Source organism: Brachyistius frenatus, unplaced genomic scaffold, assembly GCF_029030835.1.
Source record: "Brachyistius frenatus isolate BFR_SWC_R1_liver_20210118 unplaced genomic scaffold, ASM2903083v1 Contig_96, whole genome shotgun sequence".
Taxonomy (NCBI): domain Eukaryota; kingdom Metazoa; phylum Chordata; class Actinopteri; family Embiotocidae; genus Brachyistius; species Brachyistius frenatus.
Genome location: NW_027210695.1, coordinates 535309 through 561995, shown reverse-complemented (window position 1 = coordinate 561995; position 26687 = coordinate 535309). Strand labels below are relative to the sequence as shown.

Here is a 26687-nt window from a genome sequence, read left to right as displayed (position 1 = left end):
GGTTGGTGTGCGTTTCCCTCCTTTCAAGCCGTGCGTCTGTCTCGTCTGCCGGGCTGCCTGCTCTCCTTCTGGCTCTGTGTGTTTTGTGGCGTGTGCTCGTACATGCAGCTCGTCTGTGTTTGTGGCTCAGTAGCAGCGGCAGCAGCGGCAGCAGGCAGGCTGTACCAGCAGAGGAGCTGACGGAGCTGCAGAGGCCAGGTAAAGGTACACACAAACTCTGGCAGGTGCCCAGGCACCCTCTTATAACTGACGTTATATAATGAGGAGCGGGGTTGAAGGTTCTGCAGAGAGGTATCAGTAAGCTTTCCCTGACTAGGTGATAACAGGCTGAGGAGATTGGTTGAAAGAAAAGGGTGGAGACATGTATAAAGTCAGATTGTTGTGACATTTTGTTTTGTTTAATTTGATTTTTCTAGTGCCTCTCAGCAGTGCAATGAAGCCTTAACGTCTTGAATCCTGCGACGAATAGATTTATGAGGCTGTGGGATATGAGTTTCAGATATCCAATCAGGTGGTTGTTAGGAACCTTTATAGACACTGTCCCTGTTCTGCTCCTTATTTACTCTCATCATCTCATGTCTCCTTGACAACTTCTGCTCATTCAATAACACACAAGCTTAGAAAGACAAGAGAAGGGGCACACAAATGATGACATGTATTCTCATTGTGAAGGCAGAGTTAGAAAGCCTTATCTGTGTTTGTGCTTATATAGGTTCATGGATCAGACTGAAGTGAATTGCTGTTTATCTCTCAGAGACAAAGATCTGCTTATCGTGACTCTTCATATAACTTGATCAGAAGCAATAAAGCAGTTATCATGTGCATGTCTGTGCATGTGTCGCATATCATTTCCAGATTATTTTGGGTGTACCTATTCCTCATTATGGGTCAAACTCCAAAACACAGAATCCTACACTTCCCATAATGGCTAAAAGCGGTGGACTGTCCCTTTAACACGGCCACTTTTTATTTATTTATTTATTTATTTTAAATCTATACAGCACTGTATGGTGCTGTGCTGCAGGGTTGAACTGTCACTGTTTCCAGGTTAAACTCTGTGAAGTTACATATTGTTGCCACAGGGGGGCAGCACCACCATTCCCTCGTCACCTGCTATGTACGGATGGCCCGCTTTATACAGCATCCCTTTAATTTTGTGTGCCAAATAGCGGTCTCTGTCTGTTTAAACAAACATGCTTGTCAAACACTACGAATCTCACCTGACAGACTTCTCTGTTTATCTTGCAGGTGTAACTTCAGGATTTCAGTTTGTGTGGGTACACACAAGGCCTGCAGCCTTTCTCTTTCCCCCGCCAGCTGTTGTGTTAATATCAGTGATTTAAAACTCGTCATCAGAAATGAATCTGTTCTTTCCTAAACATAGCTTGTGCCTCTTCATTTTTTTAATTTTACAATTATCTGAAAGTAACTAAAGTCAAACCTTGTGAGCAGCCTCAGATCAGGGAACAGTCCAGATGGTTGGACTGCATTTCCTAAAAAGTTGCACCTTTCTAAGGGCTGTGCCGACATATCATGCAGTGTTTTTGCCTCTTTTTTTTTTAAGCGTAGACGATGCACCTTTTGTGTGGAACAAAACAGCAAGCAACATTTGAAAAAAAGTGTAATAAATATATCCTCAAACTATTTACATCGCCCAGAGGTCAGCTTTTTCATGACCTTCTCCCATGAATTAAAAGAGACCCGCAGCTTCTTTTACAACAAAATATTTTGTATGTTATGTATGTATTCTTTAGGGTTTTAAAAGCTGTTATTGTCATTTTTAGACTTGTTTTAATTGATCATATTTGACCAAATTCAACCAAGTCCTTTTCTTGCTGCGCCTACATGTGAAGTGTGTGTTTTTCTCATCAATCTGGAACGATCGTGTTCACGAAAGACAGTGTGACGCTGTAAACTACAAAAGAAACACATAACCATCAAGAAATGTGAGCTATTTCTGGGACACACTTAAGAAATACATGCGCGACCTGCAGCTGGAATTAGAAACCTGAAAACAGTAGCAGACACGTAAATAATTCATGACATGAAATATTGTCCTTTTCAAAGAATACGAATGCACTCCGTGTCTGTGGTATTTTTCTGGGGTAGATAAAATGACTTAACCTTTTTTTGTTTCTTGTTATTTCAAACCTGGAGAGGATCTGTATGACAAAAATGGGAAACATCCAGCCCGCATAGTAGAACGGAAAGGTCAACACCGCATACTTGCATTAACTCCTAAAAAAGACACATTTGAAATGGTCAAATTGCAGGGGAAGACAGAGAGATCATATTTACGCCACAGGGATTTGTGTGGAAAATTTTGAAGCAAGCAGCAAACGCCTCAAGCCGGACTGTTGACTTTGAAGACTCACACTTGACTTTGTCTCACAGGCTAAATTATTTAAACCACAAACAATGGCTGTGTACACCTGAACGGGTAGGGGATGGGGCGGACACTGGTTAGAGGTGTGGTTCCCATGGGGACAAAGAAATGTAGGCTACTCGGTTACAGTTTAGCCCAAACAGATGTAAACAGTGGGATGTAAGTATTATGATCAGAGAAACATTACTATACTGTATACACACAGTAGCCTTTAGTAATGTAAAATATATTATATGTGGGCTTACCTTTAATCATTTTCGTCAAACTCCTATATAATGATTGTTGTGAATATGATGATTATTCTGTATCAAAATTACAACATGATGTGGTTTATAATCTGAAAATGATGAGCTGTTATTAGGTCAGTCAGCAAAGCATTAGGTTTGATGGTTTGAAATGCGTCCTGTTTGCAAGATGTTTCCGGTTGGGCGTCTACCTTCAAAATAAAAGCGCGAGAACACTATAATGTAGGGTTTGGTTAATCCTTTTCAACGAGAAAACAGAGGAAAATATACAAATATAGAAATATTACACTCAATACACAAAAAATTGTTTTGTTCTCGAGAACAAATGGGTTCAGCTTTACTGTTCTTTAGTGCTGTGACAATTAGTTAAATAATCTAATACATTTTTTTTATTGCCAACTACCCAATGACGAAATGTTTGAAGTAATTTTTTGATGGAAAAATAAAATTAAAATAAATAAAAAAAATTATGTAATAAATAATGTTAATATTTTCTGGTTCCTGAAGTCCTCCATGATAATGATCTGATTATCTTGTAGCAGTTGACTACACCTCTGGAAAAAAAAACAATAAATTTAAGGCTGCGATTTTTGGGTTTTGGAATAAATTGGTTACCATTGGTTACCACCAATCGGTTTGCGGTTTCTTTTTTTTTTTCATTTTTTTTTTGGGGGGGGGGAGAGGGTTAGTGGAAGTCTCGCCTTTTATTGTGAAGAGTTTGACCGGAAGTGTCTCTGTTGTTGCTGCTATCGGAACACGGCGCAGCTCGGTCTCCAGTCCGGGCTGCACATTCAGTCCTAACAGTCGCTGCTGCAACGAATGGAGGCGAACGGACGGCAGAGACATCACCAAGGAATTCTTTCGCTATTGAAATAGCTTTTCCGTCGGATGAAACGAGGATTTTTAAACCCCCACCCCGCCACCCCTTCGTAGACATCTTCAGCCGGGCGAAGAAACGCCAGAGTTTTATTGAAATAGCTTCCTTTTATTTGTGTGTGTGTGTGTGTGTGTCCTCTCTCCCGCGAACAGATCGATTGCCTGTCATTTAAAAAAAAAAAACAAGAAAAGCAAAAAAAAAAAAAAAAAAAAAAAAGGGCGTGTGTGCGGGGTGACGGCAGTTTTAAACAATTAATGTGGGGATATATGGTGTTTTAGATTTTTTTTTTTTTTTTTTTTTTTTTTTTACACCATCTGGGGGGTTTGAAGGACACAGTCGAGGATGGGATGCACGCTGAGTACCGAGGACAAGGCGGCGGTGGAGCGCAGCAAGATGATCGACAGGAATCTGCGGGACGACGGAGAGAAGGCGGCCAGGGAGGTGAAGCTGCTTCTGCTCGGTAAGGCAATATATGTGTGTGTGTGTGTGTGTGTGTGCTTCGCTATGGGTTTGCCCACAGCAAAGAGGATACGGGAGGAGGAGCGGGGGGGGGGGGGAACACACCCTGCCAGCGAACACCACGCCAGAGTCGGATAGAGTCTGTGTCCGACGTTGAAGTGTTGCCGAGTTCCGATTCTGCATCTTCATCTCTTTCTTCTTCTTACTAGTTTAAGTTAACCGTGAACTCTGGCCACTGAACGCAACACCGCATTTCCAACTGTAAAACAACAACAACAACAACAACAACAACAAAAACACAACACGAGCCCAAACGTGAACTACACAGTGAAAGTTTGTGTTTTTGTTTTTTAAAGCAAATTAGTTAAATTTTCTTGTAGTTTTTTTCTTAATTCCCCCCCCCCCACACACACACACACACTGCTGTTAGTCTGACACCCATTCAGCCATCTCTGCAGACCATTTGTATTCTCTAAATCCTCTCAACAATGGCACATTTCCTCTCGTCTGGTCCGGTGCAGAGCCGTGAAAACAGGCCCGTGGCTCATTAGGGTGGGGGTGGAGGGGGGGCTGACAACCGTATGAGTCCACTCATTTTTGGGGATGGTTAAAGCTCCAAGCCAAAGTTGAACCTCCTGGCACGGGCGGGAATCGCGATACGACGTTATCGCGATACTTGGGTCAACTACGGTATTATTGTAGTTTTAAACTTGCAATACTGTGATTCAAATGGTTTGACTCTTTCTTTTCAATGAGACATTTCAAACAGCTTCTTATACGTGAATGTTTTCTGGTCCCTTTACCACTCCGTGACAATAAATGGATTTTTGTTGTTGTTGTTGTTGTTGTTGTTGTGGACATGTCGGTTGGGACAAAACAAGACTGCAATTTAGGCTTTTGGAAATGCTCGTCAACGTTTTTCAACAAATTCGGGACATTTTAAAGACTGACCAATACATTGGTTTATTGAGAAAACGATCCTCAGATTATTAGCCGTGGCACTTAGTCAACAACTGAACTTAAAGTTAACTTAAAGTCATTTTTGTGGCAGCGGGTGGGGATTGACCAACACTCTCCTGAAAACCTGACAAATGTATTTATTTAATTATAGAATAAAATTTCAACTCTGCGCATCGATAAAATATTCCCACGCCAAATATCACGATACTAAACTTGATCGATTTGTTCTCCCCGCCGCTACCTCCGATGGATAACGTTGTTGTTGTTGTTTTTATATATATATATACCCTCTAGTAGCATTATAATTTCCAGATTTCCTGTGTATAAAGACACATTAAGCCGCAAGTTTCCGTGTTGTTTTGTCATCTCAAGTTCAACGATTCTCCTCACGAAGACAGACTTGAAAACGGCAAGAGTCTTGCGCAACAAAATAAAGGAAATTACAAAAACAAATTGGTCAAAATCAAATCCCGGTTAGTAAAAGGCACGAAGACACGAGTGGACAATAATATCCCATTCAAACTAAATTGTCATTGATAAGCTTAAGCAACTGAGCAGTTGCAGGGCATTAGTTGCTGATGTAGCAATAGCTGCCTCGTGACTCCTTCATTCCTCTCAGCGGTGGCCAGTTGTGACTGACCTTTGTTTACCTAAACAATTTTCAAATCCTCGTGTTTTGAGCAGCCCCCCCCTCTCTCCCATCTCCCTCGGACAGTCCCGTACGCACGCTCGTGTGAAGCGCTCGCGTCCCGGAGCCAGTCGCGTTGTAAACTCGCGGCGTTGCTTTCATGTGGAGAACCGCTGTTGTCCTTGTAAACAAAGACTGTAGGTGACAAACTTTTCCATCAGCCCCCCCACCCCCCCATCCCCCCCCCCGAGGTGGCTAGCTTTGGGAAATGTTGACATGCACACACTCCGTATGTGGGCTACCAGGACACAAAGTCTTGAGGCCAATGGCAGGAGCAGGCAAAAACACCTGACAGAAGGCACATAATAAGAGCTGCATTTGCATCTTTTGTGGGACATGGTTGTGAGCCAGAGCGAGATGAAACAACATCTCCTCGTGGGTTGTTGTTTTTGGACGGCTCTGAAACACACTTTGTACCGACCTGGTGTTCATTGAATCGCACACATCAAACGCACTCAATCTTTTTTTTTTTTTTTTTTGTCTCTTGGGACGAAGACGCCGTTTAATCACGTGTCAGTGGAGTTTTGTTTGAACAGGAATGTGCATACTTTCTCGTTTAAAGGTAGGATACATTCCTCGGCTGCTCGGGAGGCCAGACGGGGCTTGCCGATCGAAGGCGAGCAAGTTGGGTCAAGTTCCTGCTGGGGCGGATTACGGGTTTCCGTCGGTCGGGCCGTTTGCTCTGACACAAACCATGTGGCGTCGCCTTAACCCTTTCCACGTCCGATAGTAACCGTTTTTTTTTTTTTGCCGTGACGGCAAATCCCCCCCCCCACCCCCTTATCCTTTTGATCCGTTCGCCGTGGTAGCCCAGGTAACCCACGCGGCTTCTTCTTCGGGTTACTGCCTGAAGGGACACGCAGGGCAGGCTGGGATGCGAGGAGAAAGGATAAGAGGTGCTGTAAGATGAGAACACGGCTAATGACTAGACGGGAGCATTAAAAATGAAAAAGCTCCGCTGCGGTGAAGCAAAGGGGAGCCCGAGTTCGGCTTTGGAGTTGTTTACCTCGCGGATAAACAGCCTGCTGAAATGATACTTTCTTTTTGAGGTTGTCGAGTCGCAAGCAATTCAAGAGTATACTTTTCTCTAAACGCACCCTGTCGACAGTGTGGTTTGAGAGTAAATAGCTGGCAAGGCTCCGTAGATGTTTTTTAATGCCCTCGGAGAACATAACATCTTTTGTGCGTCTTGCGCTGGTGACCCCGACCAAATGTGTGTAGATGTTTGTGTGTGTGTGTCACCGCAGCAGATTGGTAACGTGGACCACCTGGTTATCCGGCGCTGTCCTAAATGTTCATCACAGGCTAATGTCCTCTCTTTCTCTCTCTCTCTCTCTCTCTCGCTGTCGCTGCCATGATATCAACTCCCTGACGTAAAAAAAAAAAAAAACGACATTTGCATGAAAAAAAATGATGAGTCTTTTGTGAGACGATGCGCACACCGTCGGGTCCAAACCAGCTGGCAGGCTCAGGTTTCCGTTACCGAGAGAGGAAATGTGATCCTCCCCGTTAAAAAAAAAAACGAACATATTTCTCATTAAACTGCGAGTCTTTATTTGGCTCTCCATTTTATTTCCATTATCTCCAGGACCCAATTATCCTACTATTCATATCTGCATGCTAAAATAGATTAAAATCTCCCCAGCCTAATTACTCTTTCTAGAGCCGTCATGCAACAGTGGGAAGATTTTTAATTAATAATCCTTAGGCTTCTTCTGGCTTTCTGTCTTTGGTCTCTTTTTAATTTTTTTTTTTTTTTTTTTTTTACGTTTTCCTATATTTTTGAAATTATGTAACCGGCATCGGCAGATATGTAGCGCAACATGGCTGTGCGACTCCTCCTCGAGACAGAGGACCCCTTCACAGTAAACGACAAAGTAGTTCAATTGTTTCGTGTTCCCTTATTGCTTTAAGCCTCATTAGACAACACAGTGAAGAGTTCAGCGTGTGGCAGCCTGCGCAGGAAGCAATCTGTCAGCTGTCGATTTGCATTTTTGCCGGATCGATCCGTGTGATTTAGCGCGGTCACCTCCCCCACCACCACCACCACCACCACGGTGGGCAGTAGCACTGCTCGGAGGCTCCTGGAATCCTTCATGAGTGACTCATACTTAAATCTCCCCCCTCCTCTTCCTCCTCAGGGGTGCAGCAAGAAAAAAAAGAGGAATTGGATAGTGAGCGAGAGGAACAATAAATCATAACGGGAAAATGACTGCAGGAGACGGGGAGAGTGTAAAAGAGGAAGAGGGATGTGTGCTGCTGAAGAGGAGTGGAAAACCGAGAGAGAGAGAGAGGAGGTCGATGGCGTTTGGGCTCAGGCTCCTAATGTGGCATTACTAATGTGTTTAGCACATTGTGCCAACCTTCATTAGACCCCTCTTGGGCTTTTTGGAGTACTCACCTAAAAGTGGACGTGTTGAACTGGCAGTCTGGCCGCTGTAAACCTCCTGAGCCACACAAATTTAACTTCATGCCAGTGATCCGAACCCAAAAGCAGCATGAATGAAAATAGCTTTTACTAGCTTTAATTCTGGCCGGATTAGTAATTCTCCGAGGCATTTATCAGCCACGGTATGGTTTATCTATAAATGGAGAAGGCCCAGGCACGCACGCCATTGTTATGAAACAGCCCTCGTCCTCGCCGACTTCTTACATAGGGGAAGATCAACCGGGGGGGGGGGGGGGGTCCAAGTGGAACGATGTGTTTGCGGTCGGTAGATAGGAACGTCTCTGTTCTCTGTGGGAGAAGAAGCGGGGAGGGTGGAAGGGACGACCCACCATTTTTACTGCAAGCCTGAATTTTCCCAAAATAGTTTTGAACCACTGGAAGCAGAAACCAGCTGCTCCAGTGGTTGCGAGTCTGAAGCTGTTTAGGGGTGGGCGTATCAAAGCTGTGGGCGTGTAACATGACTCTGCACAAAGAACGAAGGGTCACGCTCCTGGTTCCATGCAACCCTTAAAGACTTGTGTGTGTGTGTGTGTGTGTGTGCGTGCGTGTGTGTGCGTGTGTCAAAATCAGTACGACTTTGGTTTGTGTTGAGGCTTCGACTGCAGCCACACCCTGATGATATCACTGCTTAGCTCCAAATCACTCGTATGAACACATGGCTCACGTCTCATTTAATTAAAACGAAGACGTAGACACAAAATTTATAGGATTTGCCCAATTCTAACCGTCGGAGTCCTTTAATTAGTACACGTACTTGCTACCGTAGAAGTTGTACGCCTGGTTTAAATTTCTGTGGAAACTGACTTGGCATTTAGGGTAGATTCCCATGACGATGTAATCGTCTACTTTGGTTGCATGATGCAAAGTGATAACACGTTTTTCGCAACCCGGGAGGCCCCATTATCATTTCCACAGAATTAAAGCAGCATTTCTCTTAAATGTCATCAGAGTTAGAACAAATGTTTTTTTTTAAGTGAGGACAAAAACCTGAAGCGGTTTGGATTCATTTTATTTATTTTAGTGTGTAAAATGCAAGTTGGTCCCAAAACACTATTGACAAAGGGACACAGCAAGCAAACAAAATAATAAACAACCCCAGTAGAAACCTAACCTAACCATAGCAGTATATATGTCTATTTATGTTTTATACGTTTATTTGTGTCTGTCTGTTTTTGTCTTTTGCACGTTGAGAGAAAAGTGACAAATTCTTTGTATGTGTTCACAAACCAGGCCAATAAAGCTGATTCTGATTCTGATTCTGAGGAGCCTGAAAAGCTAAAAGCTCTACTTCCTATTCTACTTTTGGAAACTCTGGGACTCACTAGTAAGCCTTTACTCTGAGAGCAAATCTTCTGTTAGGATAATATGTTGCGATGAGTTCTTTAAGATATGATGGAGCTCGGTTATTAAGTGTTTTATATTTAAAGAGAGGGACTCAGTCCTAAATCATCAATAGAGTTGCAGCTCTGAATGGGAGGTGTCTGTATTTTGTGCTCGGAGCACCCTGTCAAAAAAAACAAAAACAAATAAAAACTGCAAGCAGTGATGTACGGGCCCTCGCACTCCGGCACCGCTGCCTCCCCGAAGCCGTCCCGCCGAAGCCGTCTCCCCGACGTGCAGCGCACGAGGGGCCGCGTATACCAGCTTAAAGTTGTTATTTTTGTCTCGTTTCCTGTCTCCAGCAAGGGGCAATGACGAGCCGTATGTCCACATCAACTTGCAAAACGCATCAGATGTATCGTCTCACCACGCCGGATGTATGTGCCACGTTTCGTGAGGTTTCAAGCATCAAACTTTGCAGCATCATCACGCCCATTGACAAAGTCGAACAAATGTCTCAATATATCATCAACTACATGTTTAGGTTATTGTGACCCGACTTTACGTTCATGGGATCAACCAGCTCGACGTAGAATGTGAAAGTATGAAAAGTGTAATTTCCAGTGGCCAACAGGGGGCGCTATGACTATGAGCGAATATTACCCCCACAGGGGTATTCAGGGCGGGGCTGTTATCATACCTGTGATGTTTGGAGAAGGTCGGTCCATGTACATAAGATTTAAAGCAACTCGTAGTTTCATGGCGAGACGCTCAAAATGGCCGCCTCTCACGGGCACACACATCGATGAAAACAAATTATTTTGATAACTTTTAATCCCAAACATGTTTTCTATCCATAGAACCTAAATTTAAGTCGGTCCGACAAAAGAAGAACGACCAAGAACAATAATTTTATTTTAACAAAATACAATCGGGCTTTCGCACCGATGCTCGGGCCCTAAAAAAGTACACTTTCTTCGGATGTCACATCCCTAGCAGTTAACTGTCCTTTGTAAGGAGGCCACTTTGAACTCCGGTGTGAACTCGTAGCCTGCCCATAAGTGGATTTTCACGCGCCCCACACTCTGTGTCGGTATGTGAAGTGTCTCTGGCATTGTGAAAATGGCTCTCGGGCACGCCGAGGGCTGCGACTGTGCCAGCTCACCAGCCGGGCCGAGCCCAGTCGAGCGGCGCATGCAGCGTCTGTGTGCGAGTCCCAGAGGGATTCACACAGCCGAGTGTTTGGCCTCCGAGCACAGGGAGCTGCCACTGTACTACACCCCCCCTCCCGCCCCCCTCCTCTCTGGGGCGCCTGTGTGGTGACACGTAATTAAAATAATGTGTCCTCAGGTGAATCTCATCCACTGAATATACTGTGCCGGAGCTGTGCTGTCAGCACACTGTTGTTACCGCGAGGGGAAAGTTTGTAGGAAGTGAAGACACTTTCTACACTGCGTAAATATATACATATATTTTTTCAATTGATTTTTGGGTTTTAAATCTTATGATAAATAATTCTCTGGAGGAGCTGTTGCTACAGCGTGAAGCAGGCTTCACGAGAGGCACGTGTAAGAGATGCATTGTGTCTGGGTTTTTTTTTTTTTTTTTTTTTCTGTTTCTGTTGCAACCACAAGGAAAGTGGAACTAGATGAGTTGGATGATTTATTTTGCAAGAGCACACCATCTCGTCTCTGCTGACATTATCACGAGGTGGCAGATAGCGATAGATTTTGTGACACGATTCCACTTCCCCTTTTTTTTTTTTTTCTTTCCCCGTTTCTCGAGCCGAGAGAGAAGTTGTGGGTGTTTGCTCGGGGAATGGACGCTCTCAAGTGGTTTGGAAATTCCTCCCTAGTGGCAGAGGAGCGTGATGTCCGCTCCAACCGGCTCCAGAGACTCTGCTGCTGTAATGCGAGGACATCGATTGCACATTAGTAGATCTAATGTAGTTTATGGTAATACATTAGAGCATGAGTGGACAGAATGTGGTTTATCAGGATGGCTTTGATTGGTGAAGGAGAAATCTCAATAATAGGGCACTTCCAAGCGGCTGGTGATGGAGCATCAAACACAGTCGGGGGGGGGGGCATGTGTATGGTGCGTAATGGTCAACAGCCACGAAGGTGACTATGGCCACACGCGGCACATTTGGTTGAATGTTAAGAGAACAGTTGCCGTGACGCTGCGACGTTTAAAAGCCCCCGCCCTCCCCCACCCCCCAATCTTTTCACCGTAGTTGCGTAAACCGCCCTCGATCGGATCAGCGGACGGCGCCGAGTGCACTCGCCGTCCTGAAGTAACGCTTTAGATCGCAGGAAGTCACAGCAACTGTCAATAATGATCTACTTTACTGTTGGCCGCGGCGCCAAGAGCCTTCTTGATGTGAAGCCTCAGCTGAGTCTTCAGTCTCACAAACATAGATCACAAAACAGTCATCTGATCGAGCATCGAATAAATAGTGTATTCGGCTCGAACTGCCGTGAGCTGAGGCCAAACCCCAAGTCAAAAGACTCCTTTTAACCTAAACACTCGCTCATACACAGATCTCAAGTCACACACACACACGTACGTTTGTGTTTCTCACTTCTTCTTTGGTTGAGGTTATGTTCAGGTTTCATTCTCATGCCCAATTGGTCACATCGGATTCTTGCATGAAAACCTTGTGAGATTTTGTTTGAAATATCCAGATAAAGAAAGTGGGCCGGTTGACATGAGGGTTAAGCATTGGTGAGGAAAAAGACAGATTGAGGTTCAGATGTCCTCTGGGCCTCGTATATGAACCGAAAAAATAACCCCCCGTTTCTTCTCTTTTTCAGGTGCTGGTGAATCAGGAAAAAGTACAATTGTCAAGCAGATGAAGTGAGTTCCTTTCACCACTGTTTACATCTAACCTGCACACTGCACAATCAAAATCAGCTTTTTTTTTTCTTTTTTTTTTTTTCTTCTTCGACTTCCCTGATCGGATATGCGTAATGGCGCCGCTCTAGATTACACAGCACAGGAGTATTCATTTTCCACAACACAAACAGTGTCAAACACCAATCATGCTTTTATGGCGTCTCTATGGGGTAATGTTACGCTCTGTGAAACGCAGTACAAACAGGTACTGTGCATAATGGATCATGAAGACAACCCAGAAGAATACATCAATATAGACTGTGACTATGCATCATCCGCAAAGCTGCGCGTGTGTCCTGCATGTGAATTACATTTTTCATAAACCTTCATCAGCCCGTAGACGCTCGCGCGTCAGAAGCACGGTACTTTTGAGCAGCTGGTGTGCTGTAATGTTGTTTTATCTATCGGTTCTCGATCTGCATGAGATGTGCAGAACACCCTTCCCGTAGATTTAATTTCCTCCCCGTGGGGAAAGTGGTGCTGAGAGATATGTGTGATTGGAAGAAAAGTGCTAATTGTTAGCACAATACATCTGACAGGTAGGAAGTAAAAGCTGAAAGCTGGTTTTTAATTTGCATTATGCACTCGCTGTCTTTCTAAATATTGGAAGACCGCTGAGGTTCTGTGTGTTCTCATCAAATCCCAGGAAAAAAAATGTACAACAGAGCTGAAACTATTCAAACATTTGTTTTAAGTCGTTTTTCGAGCAAAATGGCTGCTTCCTGCTTCTCGGTTGGGAGGATTTGCTGCATTTCTTTTGTCTGTTGCGGTCGTAAATTTAAGGTTTGAGAGGCTTTAATCTGTCGAGCAAAACAAGCAGTTTGATAATGAGCTTTGGCGAATCATGACTTGCTTTTTAGATTGTTTTCTGCCATTTTTTTTAAGACCAAACAACGAGTTGATAAATGGATAAAATATTGGGCAGATTAATCGATCTGTTATTTGTAAGCCTACTCAGAAGCATTAGCCTGGCTCTGCCTGCCTGGCGCTTACAGCTTCATTGCTTTCTGTGATAGTAGTCTGGAAACCCTGTTCGCATAAAGGGCCAACCAATCAGCAACAAGTGGGCGTGGCTAGGTGACAGGACATGGAAGTCGAGGGGTTTTCTTAAGTCAAATGTCCCCACAAAGGCGACGAGGTAGAATTGGATGAAGCGATACAAACGGATGTAGCAATGCCGGAAAGTATCAAGGAATTAAAGCCGGAGAAAGAACAATCCCCCTTGTGTCCTGTTTGTTGTGGACGCGGCGCGGCACTCTGCTCACATTGGTGGGGTTGATCGATACATTAGCGTTAGCTCGGGGGGCCTGAAAGCCAGAGAGGAAGCTGGAATGGACTGAAAGACAAACACAATGTAGGTTTTTTTTGTGCCTTTCATTGGATTTGTTGACACGGACAGAAGTTTAGAATGACGCCAGCCCTTTGTGTGCACCATAATCATGCCTCAGCTCAAAATTGTTATGGTAAAGTAAACTGCCTGAACTCCCAAGATGATAATTGGACAGCTGCCGCTCTTATCCAGACCGGCGAACACCGAGTGCAACTGCGGAAAAAGCTTCTTTTCCCCGGATGACCGTAATTCCAGCAGCCAGAAATGAGCAGCGAAAGAGATCAGGGCCATCGTGGCCGCGCGGTGTTTGTGCGGACATCACAACGAGCAGGGAAGCAGGGAGTGTTACGAGCTGTGCTGAAGAGAAAAAGAAGTCTTGTGTCTTTTTTTTTAAAATTTTTTTAGGAAGAGTTTGTCAAGTGTAAATGAGTTTTTGCGCCTGTGAAGGTAAACAGCTCGACTGCTCACCAGTTGTTGTCGTTGTTGTCCTCCTCCCTCCTCCCCTCCCTTTCTTTCTGCAGGATCATCCACGAGGCCGGCTACTCAGAAGAAGAATGTAAGCAGTACAAGGCTGTGGTCTACAGCAACACCATCCAGTCCATCATCGCCATCATCAGAGCCATGGGCCGCCTCAAGATCGACTTTGGTGACGCCGCAAGAGCCGTGAGTATAAGAGAGGGGTGTCATCGGGTCGGTTTAGAGTACAAACCTGGGGTACATTTGGTGGCGTTGGAAAACAAGCGGGTTGTAGCCTTAAACGCTCGAAAATGCATTCTGTAATTGTCGCTCTCGGGGAAAGTAATGTCAGGTTTGGATGTGGTCGTGATTTCAGAGGCCGTTTCAGGTTGTTTACACGTAAACCGAAGACGTATTTTACTGATTTTAAAGTGAAATTAGGTGACGGGACATTTTGTATTTGACACTAACGAAGCAGTCTTTCATCGTGAAATCACTCTTATAACCTTGCGAGTAGCATTTCAGCTTGTTAGCAGGTTAATGTCTATCACGACGGTGATGTAATAACTTTAACGGCTGCGTTATGATATTGACACCTCCGCGTCTCCTCTCCCAGGATGATGCACGGCAGCTGTTTGTGCTGGCGGGCTCGGCAGAGGAAGGCTTCATGACCGCCGAGCTGGCCGGTGTCATTAAACGTCTCTGGAAAGACGGAGGCGTTCAAGCCTGCTTCAGCCGCTCCCGCGAATATCAGCTCAACGACTCGGCGGCATAGTGAGTCACACAAACAAACACACAAACGGTCGAGTCGACAATTGCTAGGTTGGCCAAAGTTGTGAGTCATCCACAGAGAAGAACTCGAACGATCCTGCGCACACCAATTTGTGTCAACAGCTTCTAATGACAACGTCGCTCACATCAGATGACCGGTCGCACAAAATTACTGAAATTTCACTGCAAACACTCAGAAAGCTGCAAGGCAAGTTTTATTTGTCGAGCGCATTTCAACAACAAGGCAACTCAAAGTGCGTCACATAAAACCATTAAAAGCTTAAAAACATCAGGCAAAAGAAAAGGACATTTTAAAAACAATTGAGAACACTGATTAAAACTTTAAAAACGGTTATTCAGCAATTATTAAGCAAGCTGGAAAAAAAGGATAAAAGTTATGGTGCAGTTTAAGAAATAAAATACAGGAGTAAGACTACAGAAATGGAAGAAACGAATCAACATCCTTGAATCTGGTTTAATGACACGCAGCAGCAAACAGGAAAGTCTTCCATCTTGATTTAAAGGAGCTGAGGGGTCTCAGCAGACCTGCAGGTTTCTGGGAGTGTGTTCCAGATATGTGGGGCACACAAACTGATGCATCTGTCTGGACTTTTAGACTGTCAATATTTGCCTTGCTCTCACCAGCTCGGAGAGCGGCGGCCGGAACGACTATTTAATCTTTGACCTCGCAGTTTAGCGCAGGAACATTTGCAACATCACCAAAGTCACACAAGGAAACTCTCTCTGTGAGCTGGCTTATTTCTCTTTACCAGTTGGAGCCTGGCGTGTATTGCGCAAGAGCCCTCGGCACTAAAACAAATGATATCATCACAAGGCAGCTCCTGTGATGTTGTTGTTGTTGTTGTTGTTGTTGTTGTGGTTGTTGTTTTTTTTGGGAGGGGGCACTCGCCTTGTTTTGTTGGAGCTGCAGCGGTTGACCGTTTCTAATTGGTTCCTCTAATCCTGCCGTCCAGGGGCTTTTCATGAATAGGAAAAAGAACATCGCCAAACCGTGTGTATGTTTTTTTAATATCTTGGAAGACAAACAAAAGGCTCGTTTTGCGTGAAGGGGAGATTACTTGTGTTTGTCTGCTCGCAACGAGACCTTACTAATCTGTCTCCCTTGTAATGTTTCAGCAGCAACCTTGAGCTATTAAGCGGAGTCATAATAATGTCCCGAGTGAGTAGGTTAATTGGTGATGCTCCGTACGGGCACTGCAGATGCACTCGTGTAGTTACAGCTGTCAATAATAACCAAAATCCAAATAAGTTGAGAAATAATTCAAAAGTTTCAGCATCAGTTTGAACAAATTTAATCAATGTATTGTGAAATTGTTGGAAATCTTTGGGACTTAAAAAAAAAAAAAAGAAGCTCTATTCTATTGGCAAAAGTTTTAATCTTTACGTGGTTGCTGTGGGAGTACAATCGGGAGATTGTTTAGTTTGGCTGATGTGCCAAAGGTTTGCTGAAAGGAATAAAAGAAGAAAACTGAATCAGAATGAATATAAATAGCTGCCTGTTCCCACACGGGATCACGAGAGAGTCGAACCCAGCAGGATCTTCATTTGGTTAAAATGTGGGACAGCGCCCTGGACAGATGGCTCATCCATTACAGGCCTATGACACGCACACACGGAGACAAGCGCGCTCACACGTAGGGAGTTTCCAGTTCAGCTGCATCATATTGTTGCGGTGCGGGAGGGAGCGCAGCACCCGAGAGGGAACCCACCAACCACAGAGAGAACAATGTCCACTGCCCACTGAAAAGACCAGGGCTTAGACCAAAACCTCGGCTCTGTTTGCTGCGGCGCAGCGGCTCGAACCGTTAAGCCACTGTGCCTTTGTGTCTAAATATAACAAAGGCAAATTTTGTGTGCTGTCGCCTAACTGCTTGCTCAGGGTTTTATTTTTGGCTAATTATGGTTGATTTGATTGCAACTCAAACTTCACAACCCGTATAATGACCCTGTCGACACTGAACTCGGCGAATATGACTTGTTTTCAGTCGGAAATATAGAACGTATCACTGTGAATGTATTGGGAGGTATTTGTTTAACTGATACACCCTTGACCTTGATACACTTTCCGCCTCCTACGGTCTTTTTCTCCGTCTCTCTCGCTCTCTCTTTGCTTTTGCGCTCTCTGCTTTTCTTTTCCCCTCTTTATGTTCTTTTCTTTGTGTCCTCCTCAGCTACTTGAACGATTTGGACAGGATATCCCAGGCCACCTACATCCCAACTCAGCAGGATGTCCTGAGGACCCGAGTCAAAACCACGGGCATCGTGGAGACGCACTTCACGTTCAAAGACCTGCACTTCAAGTGAGAATTCCTTCACTTTGTCACAACTGGCTCCGACTCAAAGTGTTTTTACACAACGGCTTAATTAGCTTTCCTTCCGGTCTCTGACTCATTCACTCCCAAAGAAATTCCCTTTGTACTTGTGCAGCTGTAAGTTGTGGCACAGCTTGTGAAGGTGTTGCGCACATCAGCCGTGACTCAGCTGTGGCCTTGCGATAACAAACGCAGACAGGAAGTGGAGGCGGTTGGCTTGATGATGTCACGGTGCCAGAGGTTTTTGTAGTCGATTCCAGCATCTTGGAAATGAGAGCAGAAGTTCCTTATAACTATCTCCACGGAAACAAACGGACACACATTACTAAGCCGAAGGTGCTTTATGTAATATAAGAGTGACACATCAGTGGCTAAGCAGCGATCTGAAGGCGTTTCTTTAGTGTACAGTCGCTGTGAATGTAAACGGAATGAAAAGGGGCTGACCTGCTGAGCCGGAAGTCTGTCGTTCGCAAGTTGAATGAGTTTTACACAAGCAGCAACCAACAGTGACGTCACCCACCGGTCCGTGAACGGCCGTCATGAAGCCTCCAGCTTGGATTTTGGCCGACAGTTCGGAGCGGTTTGGAGCAGGAAGTGACCATATTTGGACGAGCTGGGAGGGTCAGCGAGCGGTGGATCTGACTCGATCTGATTGGACGATGCTACGTCCCGCCTACCGATAGCTGTAACCTGACTGCACCACAGGCCTGTCAATCAAACAGACACGCCAAAAACCACGGCTTACTGAAGTTTATTTTCTAATTAATCACAGGATTATTTTCAGACGGACGGCCAGAAAACTAATAAGAAGGACTGACTTTAGCGAACAACACTGAAAAAAACTCATGGTAAAAATATTTTAGAATTTTATGAGACAAGAGTCGATGGAGCCGGAGGCTTTTTGGATCCAACCTCTAGTGGCCCTCTGTGAAATTGCAGCTTAAGGCACTTCCGCATCGTCCTCATTTTACAGAGCCGGAAGTTATGTCCCACTTTTATATACAGTCTGTGGTCCCAATTCTGTCAATTCTTCTGTGCCTTTCCCTCCTCCAGTCGTCGCCTTAAAACCCAAAGTGTTTCCAGAAGAACCTTGTGCAGTCCAGCAGGAGAATTACAGAAACTAAATGAATCCATTGTTTGTTATTTTGACATTTCCTGTTGCACCACAGTTGCATGATTGTTTTGCTGGCAAAAAAACAAAGGTGTGCCTTTCAAATCTGATTTGAATGTGTACTTTGTAGTTAGATGTGCTTATTAAAAAAAATCTAATTGTCCTGAACGTGAGAAACATTACAGGTCATGCCCGTCTGGTGAACTTTGACTCACATGATGGCCGTACTTGAGCGTTTCTGTTTTCTTTCCCTTTTATTGACAAGTGTCATCAGTAAACGCTGCAGCCAGACCGGAGCAGTGACAGCGTCCGGACAGACTTTTTTTTTAAAAAAATTGCCTCTAGGTTTCACACACGCTTTGTATTTCACGTGTTCGTGCTTCCATCTCCAGAATGTTTGACGTCGGAGGTCAGCGGTCCGAGAGGAAGAAGTGGATCCATTGCTTCGAGGGCGTCACCGCCATCATCTTCTGCGTGGCCCTCAGCGATTACGACCTGGTGCTGGCTGAGGACGAGGAGATGGTGAGCAGTTCAGCCGTGTGGCTCGGGGAGAATAACGTAACAGCGGGCGCTCTACGCTCGAATGGCGGCGGGTCAGAGGAGTAGACATAAAGGACAGCTTCCGCTCAAGATCCCTCCGCGTTTGTGGATCACTGAGCAAAGCACAATGGCCGACGTCAGTTTTCATGTTTTTTTTTTCTTTTTTCTCCCCTCTCTCCCCCCCTCCTCCCGTCAGAACCGAATGCACGAGAGTATGAAGCTGTTCGACAGCATCTGCAACAACAAGTGGTTCACAGACACCTCCATCATCCTCTTCCTCAACAAGAAGGACCTGTTTGAGGAGAAAATCAGGAGGAGTCCTCTGACTATCTGCTACCCAGAATACGCTGGTGAGACCCGACTTGTAATTGTTATCTTAGTATTTGAAACGAGGTGAAGTGCTCAGTTACTTTTTATTGAAAATGGCAAATGTGACAACGAATGCTCTCACCTCAGGAAAAAACATTTGACCTTAAATTGTGAGCCATACTTTGTCATGTTTTGAGCAATTTAGGCTAAAAAATAAAGAAATAAAATGGGACATTTTTCTATATATACAGGTGCATATGCTCTTCAAACAAGTTTAAACTGCTGATTCTCCTCAAGTTTTAAGAATCTAAATTAATCTGTAGGAAAATAAAGTATAAATATGAAGGCAAAGTTATCTCAAATTAAATAAACATTCAGATTTATCTAATCCTAAAACTGTTTACAAATCCTCAAATCAAAGCTGTCTACTGATGTGATGACGTCGATTTTGGTCTTAACTGCGAACCCTGGCAGCAAAGGCTACTGCAGACATGCTGCATCATGAGAAACGATTGTCCCTTCAAAATAAAAGCACAGCAGCAGAACTTCTGCAGACTTCAAAATATATATATATATATTGTATTTATTTATTTTTATTTTTATTTCTTTGCATACATACACACTCCAAAAGGCCATGCGACCCAGTTTTTGGATCACGACCCACCAGTTGAGAATAACTTTTAAAGCAACATATAGATAATTTTAGGTAATGCGTGCTGAGCAGGATGAAGCCCAGCCATGTCATTCATTACCTCCGACCATACAAATATGTTTTCAGTGTCTCTTCCTATGCGGTGACTTCCTGTCTACCTCTTCCTCCTCGTCTGTCCCAGGCTCCAACACGTACGAGGAGGCAGCCGCCTACATCCAGTGTCAGTTCGAGGACTTGAACAAGAGGAAGGACACCAAGGAGATTTACACCCACTTCACCTGCGCCACAGATACCAAGAACGTGCAGTTTGTGTTTGACGCCGTCACCGACGTCATCATCAAGAACAACCTGAAAGACTGTGGTCTCTTCTGAAGATGACGACGGGGAAGACGACAAACCTTTTCTTTCTTGGTAAGGAACTCCTCACCGTCGTTCCTCCACACAGCCGGACCTCGATGGGTTCCCGCCCCGTTGCGTGGCTCACATGTGGTGGACATGTGTGCGTCTCTGCATCATGGATGAAGGCACATGTCGGCGTTAGAGCTGAGTCTGTGTCTCAGGGTGGAGTGGGAGTTGCTGAGGAAACAAAGGGAACCTGGTTTTAAATTTATGAATGCAGTGAAAGCTTTGGGAGTTGGCCTTACATTATTTTATTTATTTTTCTAGAGATGAACTATTCAGATTTATGGGAGATCATAGCTGCCGTTGACCCTAAAGATGCAGGATAATCCATCATGATTTAGTCATTGAAATCCATCTTTTATCAAAGGCTTTTTTCTTTTTCCCCCCTTTTGATGTACGTGGGCTGATAATGTTTAAAGTAGAGCTCTGTAAATCCCATCCCTTGTCTATATGTCCTTCTTTCATGTTTCGTTATTTCTCCTCTTCTGTCCTCAGGCAGTGGAGCCAGATTATTGTGCATCTTTGGTGGGGAGGACGAGAAGAGTCGGGAGGATCAATCACGGACCAGTGCTGTACTATATGCCACTTTTAACAGCTTTATTTATGTTTTGTTTTTTTTGTCTTGGAACATTTTGAACTAGCGTTACAACATTTGTGTAGGATGTTTGTATCATTGTAAAACCGTCAGATTTTCGCACATTTCTTTTTCTTTTAGCCTTTTGAAGGGTTTTTTGTTTTGTTTTGTTTTGAATTCTCGTGGAGAAGGAGGAGGTCACGTTTTTTTTTTTTTTTTTTGCTGTTCCTTCTGCCGCTGTCTCTGGAAAAGGAAACTTTGCCGTTGGTGGAAATGCTTCTTTTCTTCCTTCCCGACAACCAAAAGGGAAGAAAAGAGGTACAACTTTGAGTCCAGTTTGTTGGTACTTGTGCCTTCGCATGCCTTTTACTGCGGTCGTAGTCCCAATGCTTGTTCTGTTGCCTGCTGAATTGTTCTAGACATAAAGAGGTAAACTGTTTTCATATGTTAGTGTCTCCGCTATCTTCTATGTGCACACCACTGAGCTATCAGGAGGAGGATTTCCCTCTGGTCTAAAGGTACATGGGTCTCCGTGGTGACCAACATGTAGCCTCCACAGTCCCCTGCCCCCACCCGCCATGACAATGGAAGGCCTCGCTGGCCGATCACACAGTACAATACTGAGATGTATATTGTTATATTCACCCACAAATCTGGGGTTCTGGTTTTTAAACAGTGTATGAAATATACATTCATCCCAACCATTCACAAGATGGTTAGTGAGGCACAGAGCTCGTAATACGCTCGTGTTTTAACTACACAGACCAGAGTGGGGCACATTTTACTGTATATTTTAATGTATTTGGAGGAGAGGTTATGGAGTTGTTGGTGTTAAAGAGAGGAGAAACTGAAACACAGAGCAGATTGTCGGAGAGGTTGAGGACGAGGTCTGAAATGTTTTAAGGTTCAGACGTCGTTCTTGGATCCTGTTTTGAGATATATTCGAGAGTAGAGGCACAGCTTGAGGATCCATGAAGCCTTTTTTCTTGGGGCGATGGAAACTTAAAGGGTCGAGGGAGCCTGGTCTGCGATTCTAGATCAGCACTACTTTGCCAAGAGGAGTGATGATTAATATGGTCCTGGATTTGTTCATATATATAAAAAAAAAAAATTAAAAAACTGCCACAACTGTCAATGTATGTGTATGTTCTCCATGGAAGGAGAATCTTTGTAGACTCATCTCCCTTATTTTGCTAATAAAACACATTTACAAACCATGTGGAGTAGCCGTATTATTATGCATGATGCTGTTACTTGAGTTCGCCGCCAAAGCACGAAGCAGGATAAATACATTTAATTGTGCTCCCCTTTTTCAATCTCTTGGATCGTTTCCTCTGTGTCGTGCTGCTGTCACATCCTCCCCTAAAAGATAAGATACCTCTTAAATATGATCAAATAGGAGTTTTCTTGTATGTCAAATGCAAAATGTACTTCATTAGAAGATACTTTTCTTTTCTTTTCTTTTTTTATATCAACGTTGGCTCGTTCACACAGTCTTTCTGTAGTCTTGACTTGGAGCCAGTCCACGTTCTCATGAGTGACTTGGTGCTGTTCTACATCCTCAATGCATTCCTTATAAACCGAGATACCTTGTTATCTCCAAACACGGATTCCCACAGAGGCAATTAGAGGATATGTTGTCAGTACTACCCTCAGACTCCCATCGCATTTGTATTCCGCCGCGGCCCGAGAAGTCTGCATTACTGCAGTAGTGTTCAATGCAAAGGCTTGTTTGGATGAAAACTGTTGATGCCTGAACATGGAGCCCACATCGAAAACAGGTTGACGTGCGTGTGCGCTCTATACATAGATTGACTGTGATGGAAAACAGCCATAAAGCAGCTTCCTCACTGTCCTTTGCATTGTAAATGTGCTGTGATATGATCTGTGATGTCAGTAGTGATGGCTTCTCCTTTCTAAGAATACCGCTGCTGACGAGGAAATAGGAGACTTCTTTTACGTAATGTTTCTTAATGTATTCTATGACAAGTAAAAAAAAAAAAAAAAATTTGGCCTCTGGGTGCAGCACAACACAACATCAATGTATGAAGGAGATATGAAAACATGCTGGGAGAAGAGTCGTGGAAAGTATATCAGCATGTAATCCATTTTGTAAATGAAACCGGTCGAATTAATAGACTTTAGCCTCTTTTTTTGCCAATCTTCTGTTCCACACTCCAGTCCAGCAGGTGGCGGTAATGCGCCTTGAAGTTAGTCCGCCAACCCTCCCCCTCCCCCCCCCCAAACAAAACAAAACACAGGAAAATGTAGAAGAAGAAGAAGCAGCAGCACTCGGTTGCTCGTCAACACGGAAACGATTTAAACACGGTTTAAGTTTGTCACGTGGCTTTGAGCTACGTCATTAAAAAGTCGTTCCCAAAGCTGCACTAGGCCGATAACCAGCAAAACATTTGGTCTTGCATGAAAAGCGCGGGTGTAACTAATCAACAAAAAAACAAAACAAAACAAAACAACAAAAAAAACGACTTCCGTTCACACCGACTCAGTCGGATTATTAGGAAACTGTCTAATAAACACCAAATCAACCGGAAGACCTCGGAATCAACCGGCCAGCCTGAAACCTGCCGTCGTCACAGGTGAGCTGGTTCAATTGTTCCCTCCTGCTGTGTTGAATGTGTAGTTAGTTTATGGTGGCGCGTTTCTGTGCTTCTTTAATACAAATTAAAATTAAAGTAATAAAAATTAGAGACTCAACAATATTTATTCATAAGGCTGTAGCAGTAGAGCCAATCTGTATATTGAACGGAACAAACGGGTGGGTCATTTCCTCCAAGAAGGAGGTTTTGGTGGTTTGTTTGTTTGTTTGTCAGCAAGATTACAAAAAATAAGGGATTGCCTGATTTAAATGTTGTAGCAGGTCATTCAATTATTTTAGTTTTTTTTATTAACATTGTGCAATGTGGTGTTTGGCCTACTAAAATGCCACATATATATATATATATATATATATATCAAAATCCACTAGATGGTAGTAAAGTTCAAAAGTGATAAAACATAGGCCATTCTAAAAATCTGATGACTTTATATCCCATTTACCTGGAAACTAGTACTCCTCATGTACTTCCTCAAACCTGATGGAGCGAGCGATCATCAAGGAGCACTGGTGTGGGAGAATTGGCGCCGGTACGATTGTAAACGTGGACTTTTGGCCTCGATGTGGTGCTGCGCTCTGCCTTTTTCCACCAGACTCGTGCAGCTCCGCTGTCACAATCCAGGAGATCGTTCCCGCCCACTGGAATCAGACAATAACTCACCTTTGGCCAAATCAATCACACATCAACAACACCGTTGCACTGTTTTTAGTTTAGTTTCATTTAATATTATTCTATTTTTATTGTATATATTGTGCGTTTTTACATTTAATATTTTGTACTACCTCTTTTTTATTATTTTTCATTGCTTTGCCCTGTATCTATAAATACTGCCGTAGCGGGGGAAAAAAACCTTCCCATTGCGGGATTAATAAACTATCTATCTATCATCTATCTATCTTATTAAAATGGACTTTAAGCGACTTGAGCGCCACAAATACTTTGCATGTGCAGGTTTCTTTGCGCAAGTATTAACACTGCCGATTTGCGTGTGTGTGTGTGTGTGTGTGTGTGTGTGTGTGTGTGTGTGTGTGTGTGTGTGTGTGTGTGTGTGTGTGTGTGTGTGTGTGTGTGTGTGTGTGTGTGTGTGTGTGTGTGTGTGTGTGTGGCATTCCTGAGTTTCTGTTACGAGTTGACAGAAAGGTGGAACAAGTCTGGAGAGATAAATGAGAGAAAATAGTGTTAGGTGAGGCTTTGTGTTTGTGGCGGGGTGGCTCCCATGGGTGCTGCCAGTTGGAGGAGCTGAAAGTGTGTGTGTGTGTGTGTGTGTGTGTGTGTGTGTGTGTGTGTGTGTGTGTGTGTGTGTGTGTGTGTGTGTGTGTGTGTGGTGCATATGCTGTATTTATAGCACCTTTAAAGACGAGAGAGGGGGAAAAAGACGGAGCGAACAAGGGCGGGCGGTGGTGATGTCGCCGAGCAAAAGTGACACTGTTGAGGTTTCTCTAGGCAATAAACAAAGGTGTGTGTGTGTGTGTGTGTGTGTGTGTGTGTGTGTGTGTGTGTGTGTGTGTGTGTGTGTGTGTGTGTGTGTGTGTGTGTGAGGGAGAGGACAAGGAGGGTGTAAATAGATGGAACAATAGGGGCATTATTTCAGTGTTGTTCCATTGCCGTGTCTGCTGTCTGCTCTCCCCTCACTCACTTTCTCCCGGGGCAGCAGTTGGCATCTGAGATAAGACGGGCTTATCAGCTCTGCAGCCTTGTTGGACAGGACGCACCGTCACGCCAAACTAGATACGCACTCGGTCCCGGTTTGCGTACATTCTTCCACTCCCTGGATCCTTCACGGTACACCAGACGTCCCGAACATTGTATGTCGATTATTTATGGTCGACCGCTTTCATTGCGTAACTCTTCTATCTCCCGAGCAGGTTTCTATTTTCTGCCGCTTTAGTTACGCGCTGCGAAGCGGCCTTCCCCGCCAGCAGACTATTTGAGAGGCCTCTTACAATCGCCCTCTCAAATATGTGCGCAAACTAGAGCAGAGAGCGCACGTGAAATTTTGTGTCTGTTTTTGGGGGAACAGAAAGTTGCACGAGTCGAATCGTGTCGTTACAGGTGAGAAACTTCTGCTGACACCTGCCGCTACTCCAAAAAAAAATGTCGGTGTTTTATTTTTTTTTATTTTTAAGGATGGTATCCCTCAACATTACCCACAGATTTCACTGTCAGATGTTTTTCTCGGGACTGTTTCTTTGGTAGAAAGTAGATCCGGTTCAAACTGTCAACAGCGAAATGGGACGTCGTTTCCAGAAACACAAATCTCAGATAATCTGCACACGCAGTCAGATCTTTATGCTCAGCGAAGACACCGCTGGGGCTGATGCAGCGGTACAAAAACAAGTCGTCTGTAAGATGATACTTTGACGAGCAGTTCCCCGACTGACTGGACATTCTTGAACGTTACGTCACGCTTTTTTTTTTCCCCTCGCCTTTTCAGAGATGAAGAATTTCTGCTTTCCCTCTGTCCTTCTGTTTTGCAGTAAATTATGAATCATTGTGGAATGAATCATTTCAAGTTATAGTTGCGATACAAATAATAGTTAATCGTTTTGCGATATAGGTGACTCGAGCTTTTAAGACACATCTGCGTAATTTCCTCTTTTGTCAAAGAAGTGGTGCGATAAAATTTAAAAAAAAAAAATACCACAGCTGAGCCAAAAACTAATGACCTGAGACATTTAAAAAGGAACAAACGCAGCTCTGTGTAATTACCAATCAGAATTCTGTTTGAAATTGTGTAGGGATGTTTGTGTCATGACACAACTGAGGAGCCATTTGGGGGGCGGGGTGGGGGGGGGGGGGGGGACATGTACAGTCATCATCATTAACCTAATTAGCTTTTCTGGTTTTTTTTCACACAATTATGTGGCTGTGTCACATCGTGCGTGACAAATTGGTTGTGTGTGGGTTGGTGAGTGGGCGGGTGGATGGCTGTACGAGCTTGATGTGTTTATGGGATGTGTGTGTGTGTGTGTGTGTGTGTGTGTGTGTGTGTGTGTGTGTGTGTGTGTGTGTGTGTGTGTGTGTGTGTGTGTGTGTGTGTGTTTGTGTGTGTGCGCGCGCTCCAGCTGGATGCCTGCTGTCTTCTGCCCGTCAACTGATATTTGCCGGCCATGTTCATTCAGTCCGCAGATTCCAGCTTTCATGTCCGCACGCACACACGCACGCACGCACGCACACACACACACACACACACGTAGACGCAAGCGTACACACATTCTTCCCCGTGATGTCATTGATTCTGAGCTCCATGGCAACAGCGAGCGAGGAAGCGAGAGTGGGGGAGAGAGAGAGATGGGGAAAACGGAGAAATAT

General features: G+C 44.2%; 1 protein-coding gene across 1 annotated transcript; it reads left to right on the top strand.

The window, feature by feature from the left end:
* The first annotated feature begins 3398 nt into the window (after window positions 1–3398).
* On the top strand, window positions 3399–21977 carry gnai1 (guanine nucleotide binding protein (G protein), alpha inhibiting activity polypeptide 1). The gene is made up of 9 exons (XM_069711080.1): window positions 3399–3968; window positions 12201–12243; window positions 14134–14275; window positions 14685–14842; window positions 17032–17160; window positions 18676–18805; window positions 19020–19173; window positions 19966–20195; window positions 20682–21977. The coding sequence occupies exons 1-8, from the start codon at window positions 3851–3853 to the stop codon at window positions 20154–20156; spliced, it is 1065 nt and encodes a 354-aa protein (XP_069567181.1). The 5' UTR covers window positions 3399–3850; the 3' UTR covers window positions 20157–20195; window positions 20682–21977.
* Window positions 21978–26687: the final 4710 nt, after the last annotated feature.